This window comes from Argopecten irradians, chromosome 3 (assembly GCF_041381155.1).
Source record: "Argopecten irradians isolate NY chromosome 3, Ai_NY, whole genome shotgun sequence".
In the NCBI taxonomy this organism is placed as follows: Eukaryota; Metazoa; Mollusca; class Bivalvia; order Pectinida; family Pectinidae; genus Argopecten; species Argopecten irradians.
Genome location: NC_091136.1, coordinates 37,945,035 through 37,970,446, shown reverse-complemented (window position 1 = coordinate 37,970,446; position 25,412 = coordinate 37,945,035). Strand labels below are relative to the sequence as shown.

Here is a 25,412-nt window from a genome sequence, read left to right as displayed (position 1 = left end):
ACCTTGTATCATTTTCAAGGTTACAGGTGCCCCAAACAGGTGTCAATTCTAAACAGAATTTGGGGATGCCATGTTTATGTCTAAAACGTTACCAAGTTTACCAAATTTAAAGTTAGAAGTTAGAATGTACTAAACTCTTCAATTTCTTTTCAACAATTAGAATATCATATATGTAGTCATAATAGTCAAATAAGTGAATTCTGAAAGGACTAGAGTCACATCTAAAATGAGTCCTGAAATGATTCTGGCTGTTAATCGAATATGTCATATCGAAAGAGCTGTTTGGCTGACATACTTGTTCTATTTTGTACACACCTACTTTTTTTATGTCCATAGTGACTACCACATCTCTAACAGATTCTCAACTTTGGTACATAATATACAGGAAAAAAATACTCAACACATTAATCAGTATTTAGAGATTTATTATTGTTCTTTTCATGATTTAAGCAATACAAACCCCATTTGATGCTGAATCCCCTGGAGAGATCGGCATGAACAAGCACAGTGACAGATGGCAATGGCGTGAATGTTAACCGTATGTAGACGACAGTCACCACCATACGTGTAACACACTACCCACAAGGCGAGAAATTACAGGGTGAAAATTGGTACAAATTAAAAAAAAATTTACAGAGCAGCACATTATCTTGGTCGTGTTCATCAGGGAAAAATTGATTATTGATTTTTACATTCTATGTAAGTTTATTATAAGTGTAAACTGTTGACAAAGTACGACACTAGCTGCACTATATATCTTTTGCACAACAACAGTAAACATCTTTAAATACATCTGGTATAATAGGGCAATTAATTTAACAGAGAGAAAATAATTATATACCAGTATTAACAAGCACGGGATATTCTGTACAAACTACAAACTGACTTAGAGGTGCAGTACATTAACTACATGGCAAATAAAAGGCAAAAACTATTGGACATTAACATAGCAAAGCGGGATCTGGGCATTTTAAAATCAAAATATTTTCTACATCCTATTTCACATTTAAGGCCTACAACTGACAAGTACGTTTAAAAATGACACGGATATCACTTGGTTAATGGTGAGAAAACATAAAGTGGATGATATACATGTATTATAATGCACTTTGTCCCCGTACACTTGGTAGAAGTTACGCGATGACTCGTGATCAAGGGAGACAACCACTCGACCCAGACATCATCATACAACACTGCACAGTTGTCACCAACCTGCGCTACTAGCAATTTTCATAAAACTAGCAAAATAGCTGTGGTGATAGTCAGAACAAAACAAAATTCACAGGGATCTATAATTCTAAATACAACCCAAACTAGTAGCCATAGATTCCATCCATTCTGAAGATTCAGAACAGTGCGCAGACAGTATGCTGATCTTTTTTGTCCTTTCTTCTCACACGTTTAAGATTTGGTCGTATTACATTACCAGACGACATACACCTTACAGGCAGTCGTAGGATTGATTAACTTGCATAGATGGAATGCAATGACGCGAAAGTCACTGGTCACAGATGGGATATATTCATATTTGCGTATAATTCCCACATTATCTGGAACATCAGTTTTCCTTAGTCCGTTAACGAGGCGAATACTTAAAGGACACATTGAGAAGCTATATAAGAACCTTGACAATGAACACAATATGATGAAGTGATGAAGCGATGTATTATGCAACACGGAAGCCGCCATGAGGTTCATATCTTGATGCATGAAAAAACACTTGGAAAAAGGTGGAACAATTTCACTGTAGTAGCGATAAGGCGAATGAACTCCTTTCTAGATAATAAATGCCAACGTAGAGAAAAAAGATGAAAGAGGAAAAATTTATTAAGATTTATTCTGATCATGTTTTTTTAACTGACCACTGGTCAGTGATCCTATTATTAGGAATGTCCCTCTGTACCCAGTGACCCCGCTCCAGCTACCACAGCTAAAACACAAGAGATTCCATCCAAAGCATTCCAGGAAAACTTTGTTCTTGTCTTGATTATAGAGCTCCTTTATTTTGACATTTATTTCTTCTTTAACGTGAAGAATCCTTTCTTTTTGTGTTCTTTATCTGTGGATCCTTCCATTTTAGCTGGCAACGTTTGAGAGCGACCACTAGCACTCACGGGTTCTGTACCAGTGACAAGGCCTATCTGTGAAATCCAGGTCTCCATCTCGGCCTAAATAAATACATTGTAAACAGATATCAGATTTCACGCAGATAAATTATTAATGCATAAGAAAACTTAACACATTGATACAACCATGTTTTTTATGGACGTTTCTTTTTTATCTCTCTCTCTCTCTCGTCAGTTGAGTAATGCAATAACGATACCAAAAGTAAAATTCTGAACGATACTTGAAGATAAACCATGATCACTCAAATTTGAACATCATCATTATCATTTCTTTTTACCTTCATCTAATGAAAAATCACCGTTTTTCATTTTGAAAATCATAATTTCTTGCATATAAATACGTCGCATAAGGAAGGAAAACTTAATACAGGTTTCCATCAAAGAGTATAAAACCTACCTCATCTTTAGCTTGGAAGAGAAACTCGCCACCAGTAGCGAGTTTAATACGGAACACATGTGGCCGTTTGGTGTAGTCGGTGGCCTTGCCACAGTTGGCACTAGCCAGACTCAGTATAGGATCGTGGTGGATACGATCCTGCTTCTTCTTGTCCTTGTAGCAGGTCAAGGTATTACCATACACCACTACATATATCTTGTCCCAAGACCTGGTCAAATAAAATCATGTTAGTATTAGCATTACTTCAACTTTATCTTATTAGCATTACTTCAACTTTTATCTTATTAACATTACCTAAACTCTTTACACAAAATAGAAATGTCTGTAACACATCAATGTCTCCATTTAAAATTGGAATGTGGTACAACAAGAACGTGACAATGTCTTTTAATTTCATGACAGGGACATGAAGGTCATATGTAATATTCCTTTTTTTAAATCTTTTTTTCCCCTCCTTTTTCTTATAATCTAAAACAAATTTTGATTATGGAATAATTAACAATAGTTCTGAAGTCACAAGGCAAAATATTTATTTCTCTGCAGAATTCTTCAACCGAGCTCATGTATTCTGTCTTTGTATATAACAGAATTACTTGTGGGTAGGTATCCATTGTGACGTCTTTGTTTTATGAGCGAAATTCCTTTTCTCAGAAAAGTGTGACATTGCACTTGCAAAAACATGATGTCACAATAAAACATGACGTCATAATCAATACCTACCCGAAAAGGGCAGATAACTCTGTTAGTGCTAGTGTAAATGTGTACAGTAACTGTACCTGTTTGTAGCTTTTTCCTCATCATTCTTCCATTCATGTTTCCTTGTCAACATTCCTTCATGGTGGACATTCTCTGTACTTGTTGAAGGTTGAGCTGCAATGATAAATACCATAATCAGTTTCAGAACACTCAAACTTCTTACATCTAACTGTACATCAAACTATTAACTGTGTCCTAAGACACTTTAAAACAAACAAATATTCATGAATCTTACAAACATTAGATCAGTATGTAAAATTTTATCACTTTCATAGATTTCTTATTTCTTTTCTGTTGGCAAGAAATCAAAAATTAAATATTTAAAGAAATATCCATGATCAAGTCACTTATTCATAAAGCTCTATTGAAATCTAAAACGTCTAGCTGTAGTATAGGGAGACAAAAGGATTATCTAGGTGATTGTCTAGGTGGACCCTGGAGATGATCCAGTAGCTCTACAGACCTTCCAGATGTATAAATCACATCAGAGGTTACTACAATACATTTCTGTATATATATAATCAACATTAAATATAATCCTTGTACCTTTCCATAGATACAGTTCTGGCTCAAGCTTTCATAGAGATCCATACTTTTTAAAATTTTATTTCATACTACTGTAAATATGTGGTATGAGGTTATTCTTTCAAACAGAAATGTATGTACTGCTTTTTTTGTGTAGAAGCACTTAAAGTGCAAGACACATTCTAACTGTATGGGGGATTTTTAGATTGATTTATTTTCTTTACACTGAATTCATTTTGGAAACCTTGAGCCAGAATAATTAAAAGGCTGATTAACATATATTAAAGGTGATAAAAAACAGATTTTAAATATGCTATTTTTGTGTTGATATTTGTTTATTGTGGTGCACTTTATGATTTCCAACAAAAAATACAGGTTGTATTTGACGTAATTTCCATAAAATGTGCTTGAAACGAAGTCCACAACGACCCTTGTCTAGAACGATCGCATCGCTTATCGCCCCTGATATCACCAGGTGGCCGTAGATTCGTGACGTCATCTGAGACCAACAGCTGTGACAAGAGCCGGGAAACTCAATGGGGCAGTGTTGCGGTATTGGCGATTATAGATATTTAAAACAGTCGCGCTACGTGTAGTTGCTATATTGAATAGTGGAAATGAATCCGTATATAATATATAATCTATAACATACAATGATATAATAAAAACGATAGCTTACTCATTCCTATCGTCATATTCTGGGCTATAAAATTGTTATGTTCAGTATGTTAAAGATGCTCCGCCGCTGACAAATGGTAAATTTTAACTATCAAAAACAGGAGCAGACGATTTAGTATTTTTCTTCAGTTACAAAAGTTACTTACTTTACACCATTACCACCATTGAACAGTTTGTGAGCTTCTAATTTTACTTCAAGTTAAAAAACATGAAATATAATTAATTGCATCCCGAAAAAAATCCGTGTTACTATATCCTATATGGAATGAAGTACTGATTGCGCATGCACCAAAGGCGAAAAAAAATTATTCTATATTATTGTTTGTGTTAATTAGACATATATATACACGATTAAACACCAATTATTGTTCAAATGGTGAATATCATTTATGCTCTGTCGGCGGTGGAGCATCTTTAAAAGCCATTTGACACCGTGTACGTGTGTGTGACACTGACTCAGGTTCAAGGGGGTTGCGCTTGACTTTTGTCTGTAACTTAAAACTCAAAACATAGACTTTAAAGTTAAACCAACAAGAAGAAATATAACTTTACAAGAAAATGGACCCAAATTACAATGAGACTACATGCTACATGTTTATAAAAAAAAAACGCCATCCCTCATACCCTATCCAAAACCCTATCATATCGCGATAAACGTGCCCCTATCCCGCCTTATGTACGTACTGCACACCTCTATATTTCCTATTTAAAGCTTAATCTTTCAGAACACCGCACAGAAAGGGCTAGACTTATTTATTTTCTTAAAGTTCTATAATGAGTTTTACGGATGTGTACGAAATAGAATAACATGTACAGTAGTAACAATACACGCACGGCCGATAAAAAAGACGGGACACAAAACACAGAAACTAGATACAATGACCTAATATGGATGACATGTACTCGTGGACAAGATACACATGTAATAGTTCAACTAACACAGGACCATGAAACAACATATATTTCTTATAAAACACAAATCATTTACAAGACCGCTTCATTATATTTTCTAACCGTGCGGAGTTTTGGAAATAAGAAACCTGTCGACCTTAGTAAATTTTAAAAGTACAGAATACGCACAGACCACAGCACACTAGATAGCCTATTGACCATTATGAGACGATCTAGGGGTCTAAATAAAATAAATCGGTAAAATTCGCATTCTACATATATATACGCAAGTGTACTATGTAGAATATAACAGGAACTTAATGAGTACTAAAATTGGCCAAATTTGCGAGCATTGTGGTGTTTTGGGGGTTCGGGGGAGACCCTGATAAAGATATTACAATTTAGAATGACTGAGATATGAGTTTCACGATGTATTTTGATGATTTTACGAGGGCTTAAGGCGAGATATTTTGTTTTTTGGGGGTCCTAAGGTCTCCCCCGAGAAGGAAAAATATTACTAAATGTATTTATGATTGCTGAGATGAGTTTTACGATGTATTTTGATGACTTTAGAGCGTTCTTAACATGGTAATTTTTCGAATTTAAATTCCTGCAATTAAATAATGATAACTGTGAATGTCGTCATATCATTATGCAACCCTGCTCGATCTGAACTAGTCCGCTAAACCTGCCTATATTATTAGGCTTTTTTCCCCCTATATATTAGGCAAAAAAAAAAATTAAAAAAGCCTAATGATATGAGCAGGTTTAGCGGACTAGATCTGAACATACCTGTTTCACACCACCGGCACATTGTTGTGTAACCCAAAATAAATATGAAAATCCCTAAAATGAAGTATGAAAAATGTGCAGAAGGACCTCTTTTATTTTTAATGCGCATTTTGAGAACATTTCAGTCGAGGAAAATGGGGGGCAAAAGGACACAACTTATAAATTATTGATTTTTTTCTTTTAATCTGCATGTATTTTTCATGTCTCCATATGTTTGTAACAGATGATTTTCTATCAAAACGTAGGTCTAAAGAGGTGGGCCCCAATAATTGTCCATTTTCGCTACGATCTTATTTCGCTCATAAAATTACCAGTAGATTCTATGTATATCAAAACTCCTCGGTTAATTTTATGTGTAAACTATAAATTACATACATGCACAGTCGTATTACTCCAGGGTGGACTGAATAGGAAAGAACTACTTATTCATTCGTGGTTTAACCCCTGGCACACCATAAGCCACATGACATATGTACCCGCGACATTAATGACATCATTATTTACATGTAGTGACGTCATTTCATAGGTTATAACGTCAATAATGTGTCATTATGTAGGGGATAAATCACGCTACCCAATAAGTCGAAATATAACATATTTTTCTCCGTGTGTATTTCCGTAAGTACTAAGACATGTGGCTAAAATGCACATGCATGTTGACAGTTCCGCGATCGGCACACCGGCTTCCTGTAGTTGATTGTCTCAGATGACGTCACAACTCATCGGAACTCAAGGGAGGTAAGTCATAGAAAAAAATATGTCGTCGAAAAGATGTGAAGATTGCTTTCATTAATTTTACTATTTAGAGACAAAATATAAGTAAATATCAAACTGGTATATGTTTAGATAGGCATTACAAATGTTTCTAGCGTATTATCTCATTTTCCATATCCGTTCTGTTTTTATCACCTTTAATGACATATTATTAATGCAAACACTCTTTTAATCACACCAACCAACTCTCTCTCTCACACCTTCACCAATATATCAACCTGCTCATACACACAACGTCCAATTACACTATATATATCACCAACTCTCTCTCACACCTTCACCAATATATCAACTTGCTCATACACACAACATCCAATTACACTATATATATCACCAACTCTCTCTCACACCTTCACCAATATATCAACTTGCTCATACACACAACATCCAATTACACTATATATATCAGTCAAGTCTTAGAACACATCCAAGTAAGATTTGACACCAATCACCAAATTATCTCTCATTTATACACCACCAATTGTTCTTTTCTCTCATTCTCTAAAATTCTCTCAAATGTTCAAGGTATCGTTTCCCATTCTAAAAATTATTTGAAAAACTTTTTAAAAAATATTGTAAACAAAACTTATCTAAGTCCAGGCTATTTGCAAAGATGTCTCATCTTAACCACACCATTTTACTTGACACTATAATCTAGATTTACCTGAGAATGGATCTCCGGATTCATCATCTGGACGTTTACGAGAGAATAGTTTTCTAAACGGTGATTTGGATCGAGACCTCCTCTCTTTAATGCAGAAATGGAAATATATCAGATGAGAGTGATCTCCCCTGTATATATACACCACTACACTACAAGAAGCCACCAACTCCCGTGCAGGGCTGGGCGCATGTGGATAACCTACCTTGTAGAGTGCTTAACATGCATCAGTAGACCCAAGCTTGCCTTACATAACTACACCACTACCAATTAAAGCAGTGAATACCGGTATATTTCAACATAAGGTAGCTATTATAACTGGTACCAGATAAATACCAATAAAGCAGCAGATAATTCTAAACAAAGTTATTAGCCAGTATGTTGTGAATGAATACCACCAAAACACAGAGTCTATTCTACATATTTTCCATCAATTTTTAAGACAATAAAAATGCTAGACTTTTTTTTTATCCAAATGCAGTACAGCTGACCTAAACTTTTCTTATCACCATTACCACAGGATTCAAAACATGACGTATTCAAACCAAAGAGAAAAATTACCAACTGTAAACCTTTCCAAAAAACATCAACTGGAGGATTAAGTCTGTACAAATGAATCTTCATATAATCCTAAGTTTTCAGATTTACCCATAAAACTTGTCCACAACTTAGACCAATACCAATACGAAAGATTTCCGAGTGTAACCTTCACCGAGCAATGAATGCCTGATAGCGAAGATTCCGAGTGTAACCTTCACCGAGCAATGAATGCCTGATAGCAGAGATTCCGAGTGTAACCTTCACCGAGCAATGAATGCCTGATAGCGGAGACAAATACAAGCTTTGTTGCATTAGTAAGTGGTCAATAAATGTTGAAACAAAATAAATGTATGTTGGGTTTAGTCGCTGTGGCTAAAATTGTAAAAATAGATAATACAGTGAAGTTTGTATACATGAATGTCTACAAAATGTTTTGAAATTGCTATAAAAATGAAAGCAAAAGCAAACTAAAAGGTTTGATGATAAAAAAAAAATTTCATATGCACACTGATCTTTCTCACTCTTGAAATTCACAATATAGAATTGCCATCTTTACAAACTTTCACACCAACACTTACATATAGTAGACATGTTCATCGTGCACAATCACATCCTGATAGAACACATCATACAGGCCCCTATACACATCTCACCCCGACTCCAAACTAGTTATCATAGCTACAGAACTGTAGGGGGTAACTCAGGCATGGACCAGTTCACTTCAGATAAAGGTTGAACATGGAATGTTCCATAATAAAGTCAAAAGCTTTGGTTCTGTTTGAGCTACAGCAGTAACTAATTAATGGTGTTTGAGTTGAAGCAATACCAAGTTAAGTAAAACCATTCTGTTTTATCTGTAACACATTTTTTTCTGGTAAAACTATCAAAGATCTATCAGAGTGCCTAGTTACTACAGCATCTCATTATCCCCCTACAGGCCTGTAACATTCATATAAAACTTCTCTCCGTGTAATATGGAGCAGCTCCTATCACCCTTTCTGTAGTTATAATGATTAACAGGCTAACATCACACCCACACACCTCCATTATTTAACACAGCAGAACTTTGTTATCTCCACATCCATCAAACTTTATACTTCTACCTGTGAACATCATAATTCAGGTTGTTTTTTCTTCTTTGGTTTTCATGCAGATATAGGACTCAAATTGAAAATTGATAATTTAAAATTCTAGCCAAATTCAAAAAAAAAAATTTATATTCAAAACAAAGTACCATATTGCAGCCTTATCCAACATCAGTGGTACAGTAAAGTTAAAATTGAATCACATTCTGGCAATAAATGGTGTAGAGACCAATTGGTTTTTGTTAACAAAGTTTTACTTTTAACATCTAAACTGTATGTAACCACAATTCACCCATAAAATAATGCATTTAAACAAATTAATACAGAGTTAATCAGCTGATTAAAAAGATGAGAAAATGGGTTAAAATTTTTAAGATGGATGATATGATGCTGGCTACAGAGTTAGGTAGAATACAAGTCTACTACACAAGCGTCATCTGTTGTCACCTCTAGACTGACGAGGACTGTCATTATAGCGACGGTTTGGCTCATTATTGCGACGGCTCGGCTCAAGTTGTCGCTTATTTCGCCCTGGTCTAGAACGTGGCTCAGAGCTCAGTCGTTCAATTCCTACTGAAAGTGCAACATACTCCATACTCTTAACAGATGAAAGAGAAACATGTGTTTCCAACCTTACAAATACATGGATAGTCCATACGTAACTCATGTCCTGTACCTGAAAATACTGTATCTACAAATAATAGCTTGCAAAATCAAGCAAAAAAAATACTGATCACATACTCTGGACAATAATCAGATTTAAAGCAAAGCTACTGTGCATTAAAAACAAATCTTTTATGCTGTGCAAAAAACTAATATTTTGCAAATTAAATTACAGGCAAATAGTGACAAAAATATCAGGCTAAAAAAGCAACCTCATGCAAAAAACATTTATACACAAATCGTCATACTTTACAACATAATGCAATTGTTTGTCACAGATAGATGCTTCTAACATGAAATCTGGTTGATAATTTATGACTGATTGAAAAACATGTTCTTTATCATTTTTTTTAAATGAAATAAGTTACTCACTACCTAGGTATATAGAACTGATATCAAAAGTTTTGAGCAGATAAAGACACTCTCTACTTTATAGTATAGAAATTCTAATTGACTGTTAGAAGAAACCCTTTTCCATTTTTAAAAAGTGTTGGGAGGAGCAAATTAAGAGGTTCCAGCTTTACATTTGTGCCATATAAAAGTCTGAATCATCTTTATTTATCTAAACTCAAATTTTTGCTTTTAAATTTGAAGATCAAAAAGAAGATTTAAATATTTTCAAAAATAATTGCATAACAAATAAACAATACATAACAACTAATTTTCATAATGCTTGTTGGTCAGTATAAAAGTAAATGAGGAATTTAACATGAGTGGAAATAGGAGCCCCCTGAAGAATCCTATGTGGTCAAATTCAGACCGTTAAGGCAAAAGTGACAGCTGTGCCGGTTTTTTTTTTCTTCGTTTTTTTTCTTCTGATGGCTGTGATGTAAAACTGGACACTGTAGAATCTACATGATGTAATGAATGACTGGACAAGTTTGTGATGAGATAGTAATGCTGTTAGACATACTTTGTTGTGCTGCCCCTCTATCCTCCGGCGATAGTTGGGCTCTGTCTGCACGAGACTCGTCTGCTGACGGCTCAGCATGAGTTATCTCCTCCTGATCAGGAGTTATTACGGCCTGTCTTTCTACTGTGACAAAACACAAAACAACATGCCAACTAAAAACTAAACAGTTACACCAACACCAGGACACGTACACCAACAGGACACCACTGGATATTCTGTAATTACAGAGTTATCTTCTCTTGTGGCTCGACATTGATTATGACCTTGTATGTAGGTTAGCATAACGTAGTAAGTTTTATCTTTTAGAGATAAGACAAAATTTTGCCCACAAACATGATAATATTATAACAATCAAAACTTACCCTCAAGGGCAGATAACTCTATAATATATAAGACAGAATGCCATTCTCAGGAGCAAGCCTTTTCCCCTGAGGTCAGATGAGCAAATTAGTTGCTTATTTTCCTATTTGGGGTAAACAAACTTCACTTAATATCCCTTGATATTCAATTGTCAAAGATGTATTTTCTGTTCAAATTTCAGTGTTTTTTTTTAAATTCTTTCAACCAATTATATGTCACAAGTGAACGATAAAAACTATTTCTATAGTATGTAATATATTACATCATAGATATGGTAGTATCCTGTTGGTATACAATGTGCTGAGAAATAAGGAAGGAGACATTTAATGCTGCAAATGGATAAGTAAATCATTCATGTCAAACAGCATTTAATATTTCAAGTTATAAAAGATAACAGCTGTATAAAAGATAAAATTTGTTTTACTTCATTTTAATTCATATATTGTATGTGTTTGCTTTGTTTCTCTTCTCAAGAAACTTAAAATATGAAGTTTCCTTAGTTTGTTTTAAACATTCATTAATTTACAAGCACATCAAATCACAAAATTCCACTCCGTAACCTTTAAAATATGTTAAAAGATTAAATTCTTCCGTTCCGAAATTCAACAAAGAAAACACTGCTAGCCTTTGATACAGCTGACTTAAACAAACTTCACACATGTTTAGGCAACATAAGAAAAGTCTTAGTGATTTCTAAACAACAAATGCAAGAAATAGGGTTAGTAACTAATTAGATAACAATTAATATATTAATTAGGTAACATTAGTAATAGTTTAGTAATTAACAAAATGTTGCCCATAACAAAAATTCAGAATTGTCACATTTCTTTCATAATGTATAGCATAGAATAATGGTTTTAAGTATTTATATGGATTTTGTTGATTATTGAAGTGTTGAAGGAATGAAGACAATCTGATTTCTATTTTATGGGTTACAAACTGTTAATAATTATTAAATCCTTTTCCCTAAAATTTTAAACAATGAAGTTATAAAGTTAGAGCGTGTTAGAGTAAACAGTACGTACTGAATTCATCATATTCAAAGTCTTCTGAAATAGTAATAACAAAAGTTATTTTTAACAGATATTACGAAATGGTTAATATATAGCATTATTCCATGTTTTTGCTAAAGCTTGTTTTACTTAGATCAAAATGTTTCAGAAATTATGCCCGTTAGCCACCAGGCACCAACCCATTGGCTGCAGAAATTCTTCTCTGATCCAAACTCAACAGATTTCATGCTATATGAAAACAGGGAGCACCACTAAATCATGGTGCCATGCCTGAAGGTCATGGAGACAAGGAAGCTCACACCCAATGGGGAAGAGAGAGTCACCTTTCTTTTGTCCCCGAGAACGGGGTAGAGTCGATGGTCCAATCACTACGCCTGTCACAGATATTGACCAATTAAAGTTGTTGCAGGGATTGCATTTTTTTTTAAACAATATCACTTACAAATTTTACAGTTCAACAGAATATAATTTCTATTGTTATGTCATTACATAGTTTTTATTTCTATATCATTACAATCCAAATTGTTATTGATTGGCCATTTAATGCTCAGTCTATATTCAAATTTTCTTCAGCATATGATTTGAATGAAGATGACTGCAATGTTGTAAATTAAAACTTTTAAAGAAGAAATCAACAAAACATGATGGAGGATTCTGTCTGGACGGGAGGAAAGGATCAAATGTATATTGTTTTATTACAATATTAATTTGTAGATTTGACCATGCAATATATTTTATGGACAAGATTCCACCATTTAGGGTATTTCTAGCAGATCTGACCATGAAATTTTCTTTGCAGGGCAAGGTTCCTATAATTATTTTACGGTATCCTAGTAGATTTGACCATGCAATATATATCTATACAACAAGGTTCCTAGGTTTTGTTGGACTATATGTACATGCCATGTAGTTAGCTGGGATAGCTATACAAGATGGTTACTAGTCAGTATGAACTACGACACACTCCCACACAGTAACGAGGGGATGCTATTCACCTTTGACTCCTTTTGACCTTGGCAAGGTCGACCGCCCAGACGGACCTGCGGACACAACACACAGTCAGCAACATGCGACAATGACACTCAGGCAGACAGCCTCATAATCACAATTATGGTAGCATGTCGTTGTTTGACTCTAACCCCCAAAGATATTCAAAGTTATAAATACATTGAAATACTTGCAGGGAAAAGTGATGTTCACAATTTGATACTTGCAGGTTAAAAGTTGCTGTTGTAAGTTGTAAGGGGGAAATATTTTGTTTAAAATTCTATGGGATACAGTATGGTTTGTATGATACTGGGGATGCATTACATAAATTGATATATTTACAATTCAGCAAGCCAATACAGTAGTAATATGTACGTTTAAGCTTTATATAGATATATAATAGTTTAGTTCATCATTCATTAATGCAAATATAGTTCCAAAATACTGATGTGTGTTATTAGATATATAGAAAACGCTACAGGGTTAGTTTTACTAAATACAAGATAAGGAATCCTATTTCTTGCATTTTGTCCAAAACTGATATATAAATCATATTTTCTATGTATAATGCACACAAATGTTACAACATCAAGAATGTTAAAGTAAATTTAATGTAACGGAAGGCAAGAAAATAAACTAAAACAGTAATTAAACATAATGTCTACAGGTATTAGAAAACTACAACATTTATTATTTGAACTACAGAAATTAAAGTTTTCTGTAACATGCTTTAGATTAATACTGACACACATATCTATTTTGAATATGTTAAGAGTCACTCTAATGCTGAAATAAATGTGTTTACACAGTGGACATCTGACCACAACAATGGACGTCTGTAAAACTGTACAAGGAAACAAACCTGCAGCCTCGGCAACTGGTTCAGCTTCAGCAGTGACTTGTCCCTCCTCGACAGCGGGCTGGTCTCCGTCCACAACATCTGTCTGTACTGGGACTTCTGGTTCTGGCTCTGGGGTAGGTCTGTAACAATGGACAGTGTAACAATACTCCAGGCTATCACAATACATGTAAGAACTGTATGAAGGTCTGTCATACAACAGATAGTAATACTGAATGAAAGAATAAGTATCAAACATTTAATACAGTCCTCTATTTGGATTTCTGAAGTTTTATCATTGTAAAAAATTGTCAAAATAAGCTGTTCCATATAATAGCTTGAACAATTTGAATGAGATCTTGGACAAATATCTTGCAATTTTAGAAATGTACCATTTCATCCTTCATTCTACCTCATCAATTTAAGAACACTGAACTTACGGTTGTTCTGGGGGTAAGAATTCTTCAATCAATTTTCTCCTACGTTCTTCCTTTTCTTTTGCTACTTCTTCTGGATGTTCACTCTTATATTGTTCTGCCTCACGCTTTTCTTTGGTTCTCATTTCAAACTGTTAACAAAATCAGTACAGGTTTACTAAACCAACTTTCTATAAATCATGAATATCTTACATACATGTTACATTGATGGATGTAGTCTATTGGAAGGTATTGGTTCCTATAACAACTGGGAAAGAAACATTTACAATAGTCCTTTTGTCCAAAATGAAAATTATGAAATCACTTAATCTCCAGGCTATATTCATCTATAACTGTGCCTAAATATGATTAAAAACTTCTTTGTTATGTGGGTGTCAGTAAAGATAGTTTTTTTTATATCTTGTTATGTGGATGTCAATAAAGATAGTTTTTTTTATATCTTGTTATGTGGATGTCAATAAAGATAGTTTTTTTTATATCTTGTTATGTGGATGTCAATAAAGATAGTTTTTTTTATATCTTGTTATGTGGATGTCAATAAAGATAGTTTTTTTTATATCTTGTTATGTGGATGTCAATAAAGATAGTTTTTTTTTATATCTTGTTATGTGGATGTCAATAAAGACAGGTTTTTTTATATCTTGTTATGTGGATGTCAATAAAGACAGGTTTTTTTTATATCTTGTTATGTGGATGTCAATAAAGATAGTTTTTTTTTTATATCTTATTACAAACTGTATTCCTTCACCTGCTTTCATCAATTGTGACAATACTTACTGATGTTAATTTTTCTAAAGCAATAAACCGTTCTTCTTGCGTTGAAGCTGATTTTTCAAATGCTTCATGTTTCTTTATTAAGTTTTCAACAGCATCTAATGTATCCTGAAAGATAGAGAAGATAATAATTTACATAGGTTGTTATAACTTATGAATCTATACATCACAATCTCTTCACTTTAAACTATAAAGCATGACAATCATGATTCAAATAATTCTGTGGCTAGAAAAAAAACCAGTTAAAATGATGAGGTAGAAACTCCTGTGTTTGTCTTTGAGAAAAGTTTCTTTAGAGAATAATTGTCACTTAGAATATACTTACGCCAAAGTCTGGATTCTGTAGGTAAGATTCTTGTGCTAACAGCCATGACTCCGCGACAGCGGCATCTCGGGCAAACTGGTACACTTCCAGGACTGTAAAAATAGATAGTGTTACATTTCATTGACATTGTCAAACAAACTCATACAATTGTATTTTTTAATGAAAGCAAAATTCACAATGTTTATTCTAACTATAAGAGTACAATATCAAATCCAACAGCTTATAATGCTGGGGTATTAGAGGTAACAATCTCTAATGAAGATTTTCCCCAGTTACCTAGGGTACCCAGGAAGTTAAGGCCATAAAAAAACAGTGACAGACCAGTAAGGGGTCACATAATTATTGATAGTATACTATCAAATTGGGAACCACTTAAAAGATGACCATTTCATCATGACAATTATTGTTTTACACAATCATAAGATGTGATTTGTTTCTAGTCGTGTCAGAATTATCCTATGAAGGACTGGTTTACACCTTGTAGAGATTTAGGGTCGGGTTTACTTACTGAGCTGTAAGTGCTCCCATCTTTCTTCCCATTGGTCCGTCATGTCCTGTCGCTGGGTCGTCACCTGTATTAACTTCTCTCGTACCTGTAAGGACAAATAGAAGCATTCAAAATATTGACCATAATACTCATGCCTACATAACTGAAATTAAGATATCTACAGATAGCAATCTCAAGCAACTTCAAATTACAACCTAACTTTGATGAAATATGTACTAAGAGTTCCTGTAACTCATTTACCCCTGGAGACACATTTGAACTCTTCTGATTCAATGGGTGAAATATTTCATTGTGGATTTCCAGGGATAAATGAGATAAAAAAAAACTAATCAACTAATGAATCTGACCATCAGATTTGAAATATATAACTCATCATATTGGACTTACTTCCTCCACTCGGAATCCATTCCTTTCCAATAAATCTTTTCCTAAGTTGATACAGATGGCAAAGTTTTCTTCACGGGCATCGATCTCAGCCTTGAGACTCTGATGATTGTTCATAAGAAGTTCCACCCCGGATACATCCCTACAAATAATTTACCATTGTAACTACAAATAATATACCGTTGTAACTGGATTCCAGTAACAAAATCTGAACTTATCCAGTCATTCATTTGACTTCGGGAAGTACTTTTGTATTTTATGCTTTCTTTATATCTTAACCTGACCAAACCTTATAAATCTGAACAGTTGTAGAAGTTATCATGACAATGAATATATCTTTATATAAATTAAATTTTTGATAACCTTTTTAAATCATAACTTAATTTTCTCTACTTATCATAACTCTTGTTCAGACTTCGATACAGACTATAATTACTACAATTTTGATACTGATTATAATTTTTGACAATAACAACTTACCTGGGTTTCTCTTGTGTTTTCATTTGCCTATTGATGTCGTCCATCCAGTGTATGAGATCTCTGACCATCATAAGGAAGCGGTAAAGATCGCTGGCATCAGCAAGGTCAGCCTTGCGTGACTGTACACGGAAGTGGAGGTTCTTCCACGCTTCGACAACCTCACGTTCTCTGTTCTGGATCTCGAGACACCGGTCACCAGCATAACCTGCTTGTAACCGTACGGATTCCTCCTGAACCGCTTGTACATTGGCACCGAGTGTAACAAGATCGTTTTCAAAGTTAGCGTGTTTTCTTTGTAAGGCTGCAACACTTTGAGCATCTCTTCCAAGTTCCTCTGGAATATGGTTCTGTTTTTCCTGTAAAATAGAATTAAAGAAATGCTTGCTCCGCTTACCAAAAATACATATGCAGGTATTGCTTTTACATTGAAGAGGAAAGCTATGAGAAATGTACAAGAAATAATTGACTACAATCAATATAATTACATTTCAGCTAATTAGTGATTCATTATTTCCATCGAATGGAACATATCTGAATTTCAATATATCATTGAAAATTTAAAATTATTCAGCGGATACCCTTCGTCTAAATTTCTCGGAATTTCACTTGACTCCCTCACCTCCAGCCTGCTCTACATCATCTTACTCCAGTCCAGGCTATAGAAATGACAACTTACCACAATTCTTTCAAGTGTGTCTTTACATTCAGAGTAAAATTTATGTAGTTCCCAAGAAGCTTGAAGCATTTGTGTTCTTGTATCAATAAGTTCTAATAAATCATTCCACGCTTCATTCAAATTGTCTTTCCATTCCGCAATTGCAGCGGCATCAGAATGTTCTACAGCTATTAACTGATCACAATTTTCATTTGCTGCTGACACTCTTTCTGTTCCTATGCTTTCTGTATCGCGAGCGAATTCCTTGAATCTTTCCTTCAGCATCTGTACATCAAATAAACAAGGAATAAGTTAGTATAACATACTTATAGTCTATTTTATAAGTTAGTATAACATACTTATAGTCTATTTATCTCAACCTGAACAAAGTTGTCTTGACCTTGAACAAGTTACCAGAATTTATTATTCGTACTTTCCAGAATTTATTAACTTTCCCTGTTTCTGAACAATATTCTTTCAGAATTTATTAACTTTCCCTGTTTCTGAACAATATTCTATCAGAATTTATTAACTTTCCCAGATTCTTAACAATAATAATATTCAATCAGAATGCATTAACTTTCCTCGTTTTTTAACAATATTCAATTCGAATTCATTAAATTTGCCTGTTTTCTAATCCTATAAGAATTCATAAACTTGCACCATTTCTTAACAATAATCTACAAACAATCCAGCATCTATTTGAACACACAGATTGGCTTTTATACCTCTGGTTTTACTTACAGATACATGTTCAAAGTCTTGTCCGAGTTCATGTGAGCCAGCCACTAGTTCTCGTTCAGCTATCCATTGCATGATGTCATCGATCTCTCTCTGTAACACGTACAGTTTGAGAACTTCCTCCAGTTTACTCTTCCTTTCATGTGACAAGTCTTTGAGACCAGCATATAGTTTGTCAACTTGGGACTGTCTGACTGCTATCTGGTCACTGAAATTACAAACAGGCAATTTGTTTAACTACACAGGAACAAACCCCGGATGGCAGATTTGTAAATGATACTTAGCTGTAAAGATCATGTAAAACGATTAACTGATCAACACATAAATCATTTATCTTTTAAATTTTATATAAACTCACCATTAAAGGAAAAGGAGTAATTCTGGAACCCTGGTACCAACTAAATTGATCTTGATATTGATGAAAGCTGGATATCATTAAGTTTCAGCATTATGGGCATGCTATCATTTGGACTAGACTTGTGAACAGACACTGACAATGGAAGTGATGTGGCATCACACAATGAGCTATTTACCTTTCTGGGTGTTCTGTTTCTATGAGGTTCCTACTCCTCTCTCCCAGCTGTCGGACCACGTCAGCGTAGTCCTCCACAGCGTTCTCCAGAGCCTGGTGTTTCTTCATGAAGTTCTGAGCGCCGATCTCGTCCTTGGCACGCTCATCTCCCATCATGTACAGTTCCTGTTCACTCATCCAGGCCTCGGCCTCAGACGCATCGTAATAGTACTAGACAGACAGATGGAAATACATTCAAGGATTAATATTAAGCATCAAGAAGTTGCTTACTATATCAATTTACAATTTCAAACATATAATCAAACTATTTTGGACTATTGGAAAAAAATTCAAAAAGCAGCAGAGAAAGAAGTTTTAAATTTGTATCGTTTCATGCTCAGTGTCTTCTACCAGAGATTTACATTATCTTAGTGATAATAATGCCCTTACCTATTCTTGACAAATTTTCATTCTCATTCCCAATATATAAATTTATATCATGCAGTATCATGTTTTAGCCTATTTCCATTGAAGATTGTCTTTACAGACACCTTTGTTCAGGAACTCTTACCTGTTGTGCAATATCTGAGAGATTTAGCCTGTCTTTGCGTTTCTCCACTGCGTCGTTGAGGTCTTTCCATCGCTTGAGGAGATCATCGATGAGTGCCTTAAACTCCTCGGATTGTGGGTGTTCCTCCGCAATGAGTGTCTGTCCCACTTCTACCACTGACATAATTCTGGGTTCATGGTTCTCTATCTCCGTTTGTAGAGACTGCAAACAAGGGGAGATAACTTATATATCAACAGTATTTTCAAAACATTAATAAATATGCCATAAAAATTATATTTAGAATATAACACTTATAAATGAGGCATCATTTTTGCAGAAATTGGCCAACACTAATGAAATATTTCTGACAAGCTCCATCAGAAATTATATGAAGCATCAACAAACTTAAGATAATGTAAATCAGGACAAATACTGAAATATGATAATAAATACATTTTTAATTATATTAAATCAAGACATTACTTGGCCAAAGATTTTTGCAAAAAATAAATTCAATATATAATCATCAGTCAAAATGCGGTAATGTGGTTTTAATGTTAGATAAATACAGTTGTATATAGGTGATAAATTGTTTAAATGAAACTGATGATGAAGATATTACTTTTTCTGAAGGTTAGTAATATTCTGTAAATTTCAACTCTTGGCTAATAGGCTGGCTATTTTGAAATATGAATTACATGTATATAGTTGATTCCAAAAATAAGGCATCAATGAATTTTCAACATCCAGCAAGTCTTTATCCAACCCATGCTGAAAATCTACAGCAATCAGAATGCATGTTAAAACCCAAACCAAATGATCTTGTAAATGGATGCATATGATTCTGAAATAAGAATAGGTGGTACATTTTGTGCTGACATAAAAGGATTCAAGATTTTGTCTCGGCTATCTTCGCTCTATATCTCATTACTTATCCATTAAACTTCCCTTTTATTGTCGAGTTTCGATACTATTGTAAACATATATTGTATATCTCGAATCCTTTTGAAGTGATGGTACAGCATCTGTTATACGATTTCATGGGTGGAAAAACAGCCTATACAATTAAATAAGGTAGCACATCTAACATAGGGTGAAAAATTTCTCAAAAATTTCTTTTCATGAAAAGCTTCAATTTTTTCAGATATTATCTTGAACAGCTGCATCATTTTTTCTCCACCCCTGTTTCCCTGATAAGTACAGCTTTAATTTTTCTGAGTTTTTAACAAAGAAGGTATGCCATCAAAACCAATTACGTGTTTCAATTTAATACTAATTTTGTCATTATGAAGTCTTTCCATGGCTGCCTTGGCTATATAAAATGTTAAATGCTAAATAAGGCATGAGTTAGTAGTTTGTGTACAATGATGACATCTGTCTCCAGAAGATATTATTCCTCAACATGTGCTGTACACAGCGATGTGGTGGTACATACAGATATATATATATATATATATATACATGAATCTACATGAATTCTCCTTATACAGCGGTGTATCTTACGTACAAAATGACGTCCACTGCCTCGGTTTGTTGGTGGCTGTGACCAGATAAAATTCAGTGAAACACAATCCTCAAATTTATCCAGTACCTATCAATAATCTTATCAATCTTGAAGCCAATAAAACCACTCAATGGCTAAACCCCTTCAAAAATAATTCTTCTGAATTTCTGAAAAATTTATAAACTTTGATCTATTAAGATCCCCCATTGTGTTTCCATGGTAAATGTTGATATTGATAATTATATGTCGTGGTAATATTTATATCTATCACGATAAACAGTATTTTAGACAACAGGATGAAATTCCAATACTCTTTAATTCCAACCGGACTGAAACAGAATCTTTTTATCTAAAGAGTTGAATTAAGTCTATTTTTAACCTAAATTGATCACTTAGCTCTTCCACTCATGAGTTAAGAAACCTTTATATGAAGCAGACTTCATCAAGAAATATCAAAACCTACCTGATTTTTCTTTGTTAACAGCTGGTTGCTAAGGAGACTGTTTCCAAAATTGTTAGACATAGCGATAGGCATTTTTTCATCTATCCAGAGCTTTTCATCTTCAACATCACGAATGAATTGATGAATACGTTTAACCTTTTCAAGCTCGTTTCTTCGCTTCACCAGAGGTTGTTGGATGTGGGCAAACCTAAAATGAAAATTTTAGTTTTTTATCAAATTAAAACTCTGATCATGGATAGTCTTCATATATATCTGTATCAGGGAGAAAAAGACAAATTGTGATATTAATTAATATTGCATATCATACCAACACATCATTTCATATCTAACTAATTAGAAATATAAAAATCATTTTCTAATAATGTTTTTTGTCACAAAATGATTTTTCACAATAATTTAGTGAATTTGTAATTTTTGTAAAATCATTCTTTAAATTCATTGAATGGAAAATGATGTCTGCATTACAATGGTGACCACATTGTTCACATTATATATACATATATATATATCTTTTATCAATATAGGTTGAAGGTTAAAGAAGCAATCAAAGTTAAATCAAATGATTACAATGCCTAGAGACCCTACCTCTCGGCTACAGCTGCCTTCCTAGCTTCTATAACAGCCTCCTGTTTAGGATCGACACGTCGTAAGATGATGGCCTGCTCGTCTAACTCTGTTACCTGCTGTTCTTTCATCTTCATTTGCGTCTCAAGTTGCTGGAAGGGAAAAAATCAAAACATTCCAATGATATTAAAATCTAGTTGAAACTTTCTGCTAAGCAGTTGCTAAAATGGTGGATTACAAGCATTAAGTATCCACAAACATGTTGAAGACAAATTCATTAAAGATCCCCACCAGATAAAAAACGGTGGCTACAGGCATGTTTCTGTCTAAAAAATTATACATGTAACTTCTAACAGCGGAACCAAATAAATTTTACATTACGGCTTCATTTTGATTCAGGAAATTATCTTCCACATATTACTGGCCAATCAAAACATCACTGTATTCTATTTTGATTCTCCGCATCTTTCAAGAGTACAGAGCATCGTTGTTATCAAGCATGTTGGTGCTTAACCGCTCAAGAGCTGTCAATGTCAAAATTATGGGAAGGATTGAAGGCTAATGACCAGGCCATTGAAATCTCGTCAAACATGCCCACGGTAAAATATCAACACATGAAAAGAAATTAAATTACCACAAAACAACGTCTGAGTCATCAACATGCCTTTGGATCAATGGGAGAGACAACTTTCATGCAAACACTTCAACTTATCAAGAACCACTGAAGGAATTAATGTCTACTGTCTCCAGATCACTAGGAACTGGTCTCAATAAACCAGACATAAATCTTTATATAGAACCAAAATTTGTAGTCATGAAAAAAAATACTGACATATCAACATGATAAACCTTTCAACCAAATCCTTAGAAGCCTGAGTTCAAAAACTACCAACAACACTTTTATTCTCTACTATTGAAAGAGTTGTATTTATAGCAAGCAACACCATATTGTGTTTAGTAAAAACTTTTATAGTACTTTGTATTACCGCTGGTTCAAAACCCATATGGGGCAGTCGCCAGGCACCAACTGTAGATTGGTGGTTTTTCTCTGAGTGCTCTCCCGATCTCCTAGACCTGGCACACTCTTAATGACTCGTGTGATTAATGACCACTCACACCTTTGTAGTAGCACTTTTAACATTGCAATGCAACCTTACGAGATATTATTTATTTCTAGCCTCTGATTCACTTATGTAACTTACACTCTGTTTCTGCATTAGAAGATTGACCGTGGTGAGATCCTTCGCGCTCTCCTCGGATATGATCTGAGTCTCCAGCTGGTTGATCCATCCATCGATGTCATCACAGCTCTGTTGGTAAAGGACTGCCCTGTTGGTATCAAACAGACGCTCGGCCTTGGACTTGGTCGTGGTTTCCAGTTCGTCCCACTGCTCTGACAGACTGGCCAGAATTGGTTCTATCTGTTCGCGAGTTTCGGGTTTTTCCTTCAGCAGTGTTTCTCCAGACTATAACATGCAATCATACAATTGATAGGACATGAGTCTTCTGGAGTCCAGAGTTTTCTGGAGTGTTTCGTGGGCCAATACAAAGCATCATTCTCAATGCTGAATGGATATTCTCAATTGATATAACAATTAGATTTCTGCCATATTCTCCTAAATTCGTTCTTTTTCTTTCCTAATTCAAGCATTTACCTCCCAAAATAATGGCAACATTCCCACACTTTCTAAATAAAAAGAAATCTATTAAAGTTTGACCACATGTTGACAATTTTCCCCCACAATTTTTCTTAAATTTCTATTTTAAACAATCCACAGATCCATTGGTACTATAATTATGCCTACCTCCATAAGATGTTGAAGACGTTCTTTGTTAGCAGCGATCTCACGCTCAAAGGCCTGATGACGAAGATATTTACTGTGTAGATTTTTGGCATCTCTGTAGGTTTCATCCTGAGCTGCTGCCATTTTGTCGTGGAGCCAGTCTCTCAGCTAGAAACAAGAAATTATCTTCATCAGAACAATAACACCAATTTAAATACCTTAATCAGCAATAATTTCCAATGTCGGGTAATCGAAGTTACTCGTGTCTTTTCCATTTCTCATTTATGAAATATCATACATTTGTATATTCTTACAACTTGAAATAACATTGAAAATCTTTGAAAACAAATTGGAATTTAAAAGATAGGAGCTTCTGAACTTTATTTAATATATATATCACTTAGTAGAATTTTATTTTCTGTAGAAGATTTTTAGCAATACTATTCTTTCCTATTTTGTAGTTAAAATGTATTTAAGATATCAATTTGTATCAATATGCCTTACCTCGTCACATTCCTGTAAGAACTGTTGTAACAGTAACTGGTCTTTGAGACGCTCTAACTGTTCGTAGACACGCTGGCGATTCACATCACGTCTGTAATTTAAAAATAAACTTGTATCATCTATAAAAGAAACAAATCTTAAGAAAACTTTCCATATGTAGCTAAGTTAGTGGAGCTTACAATGTACCTCCATTCTGTTGGATATTGTCAGATGTTACATGATGTCATGAAAGTGAACATAGTGATGACATCATGTTATCATACACATTAATAAATATAGCTACAAACAGTAACATTTAGTGAAATATTTTGATAAAATTCAAATGAAAAGGACAAATCCTCAAACTTTGTTGAACTAGAGATGTGGTTTAGATTTGGCTCACCTTTCATTGATGTTCTCGGCCTTTTTGTGAATTTTATCAGCAGCATAGTGGTTGTCCTCGATGAGACGGTTAGCAAACTGTAATACAGCGTTGATCTTCTCATCGTTGGCATCTGTAGTGGTGATGAATGCCTCGTGAGCTTTGATGAGGTTCTCGGCAGCCTCCAGTGTGTTCTGTCAAAATACACGTCCATCATATCAACTGGTCATCTCAAAATTGACCAATCTACATATCCATAATACAAAATGGGCATTGGTCATTTTTTTCCTAACACAACGGCCTGTAATCCTTCCAGATATATCACCTGGTAACTTTTCAATCTCACAAAAAATTTAAAAAATCTTTAACTGATATTGAGCAAAGTTCCTGGTCCTGATAAAAACTTTCGACAATTTCCTGTGATAATTTGCCAAGAAATGCCTAGCATGTAGAAAAATTCCTCTATTTTAAACAGATGACAATATGATCAGGTGAATGGCCAACAGAAACAATATCCTAGACACTACTGTTTGTAGGAGGCTGTGTGTCTGGCACTTCTCCAAACCCAGTAATTGTGTGACGGTACCAGCAGAGTTAGACCAGGACGACTCTGGCAGTCGTTTAGTTCTATAATTATACTGTCTAAATATACACACCACCAACCGACAACACTCAATGACTCATGTAACCTATACACACTCAAACACTTGTTTTCAAATTGTCGCCTATGATAAAGGATTATAGGTGGAGTATATTGCATCCCTTGTGGCATTGAACCAAGAAAATAATATTCTCAACATAGCATTCCTGAAGATAACATGAACTCAAAAGTACAATATCATTCTCGTATTATTCCTAAGGAATTAAA

General features: G+C 34.4%; 1 protein-coding gene across 16 annotated transcripts in view; it reads right to left on the bottom strand.

The window, feature by feature from the left end:
* Positions 1 to 408: 408 nt before the first annotated feature.
* LOC138318481 (spectrin beta chain-like) overlaps positions 409 to 25,412 on the bottom strand; it is a 29,025-nt gene continuing 4,021 nt past the window's right edge. For 2 of the 16 annotated variants that reach the window (XM_069260861.1, XM_069260865.1), the window contains 23 exons: positions 24,566 to 24,738; positions 24,184 to 24,274; positions 23,701 to 23,847; positions 23,098 to 23,361; positions 21,917 to 22,047; positions 21,332 to 21,518; positions 20,872 to 20,904; positions 19,386 to 19,586; positions 18,837 to 19,045; positions 18,307 to 18,511; positions 17,584 to 17,847; positions 16,908 to 17,263; positions 16,431 to 16,569; positions 16,044 to 16,128; positions 15,536 to 15,627; positions 15,214 to 15,318; positions 14,440 to 14,567; positions 14,024 to 14,142; positions 10,802 to 10,924; positions 9,673 to 9,798; positions 3,300 to 3,393; positions 2,524 to 2,731; positions 409 to 2,168 (listed from right to left, as the gene is read on the bottom strand). In XM_069260861.1, coding sequence (XP_069116962.1) covers positions 2,013 to 2,168; positions 2,524 to 2,731; positions 3,300 to 3,393; positions 9,673 to 9,798; positions 10,802 to 10,924; positions 14,024 to 14,142; positions 14,440 to 14,567; positions 15,214 to 15,318; positions 15,536 to 15,627; positions 16,044 to 16,128; positions 16,431 to 16,569; positions 16,908 to 17,263; positions 17,584 to 17,847; positions 18,307 to 18,511; positions 18,837 to 19,045; positions 19,386 to 19,586; positions 20,872 to 20,904; positions 21,332 to 21,518; positions 21,917 to 22,047; positions 23,098 to 23,361; positions 23,701 to 23,847; positions 24,184 to 24,274; positions 24,566 to 24,738 — 3,636 coding nt within the window. In that variant the 3' untranslated portion in view covers positions 409 to 2,012. Of the gene's footprint in view, positions 2,169 to 2,523; positions 2,732 to 3,299; positions 3,394 to 7,603; positions 7,688 to 9,672; positions 9,799 to 10,801; positions 10,925 to 12,186; positions 12,211 to 12,497; positions 12,549 to 13,169; positions 13,215 to 14,023; positions 14,143 to 14,439; positions 14,568 to 15,213; positions 15,319 to 15,535; positions 15,628 to 16,043; positions 16,129 to 16,430; positions 16,570 to 16,907; positions 17,264 to 17,583; positions 17,848 to 18,306; positions 18,512 to 18,836; positions 19,046 to 19,385; positions 19,587 to 20,871; positions 20,905 to 21,331; positions 21,519 to 21,916; positions 22,048 to 23,097; positions 23,362 to 23,700; positions 23,848 to 24,183; positions 24,275 to 24,565; positions 24,739 to 25,412 lie in introns of all 16 variants that reach the window. The other 14 variants (XM_069260874.1, XM_069260869.1, XM_069260862.1 and 11 more) reach the window with 14 other exon arrangements.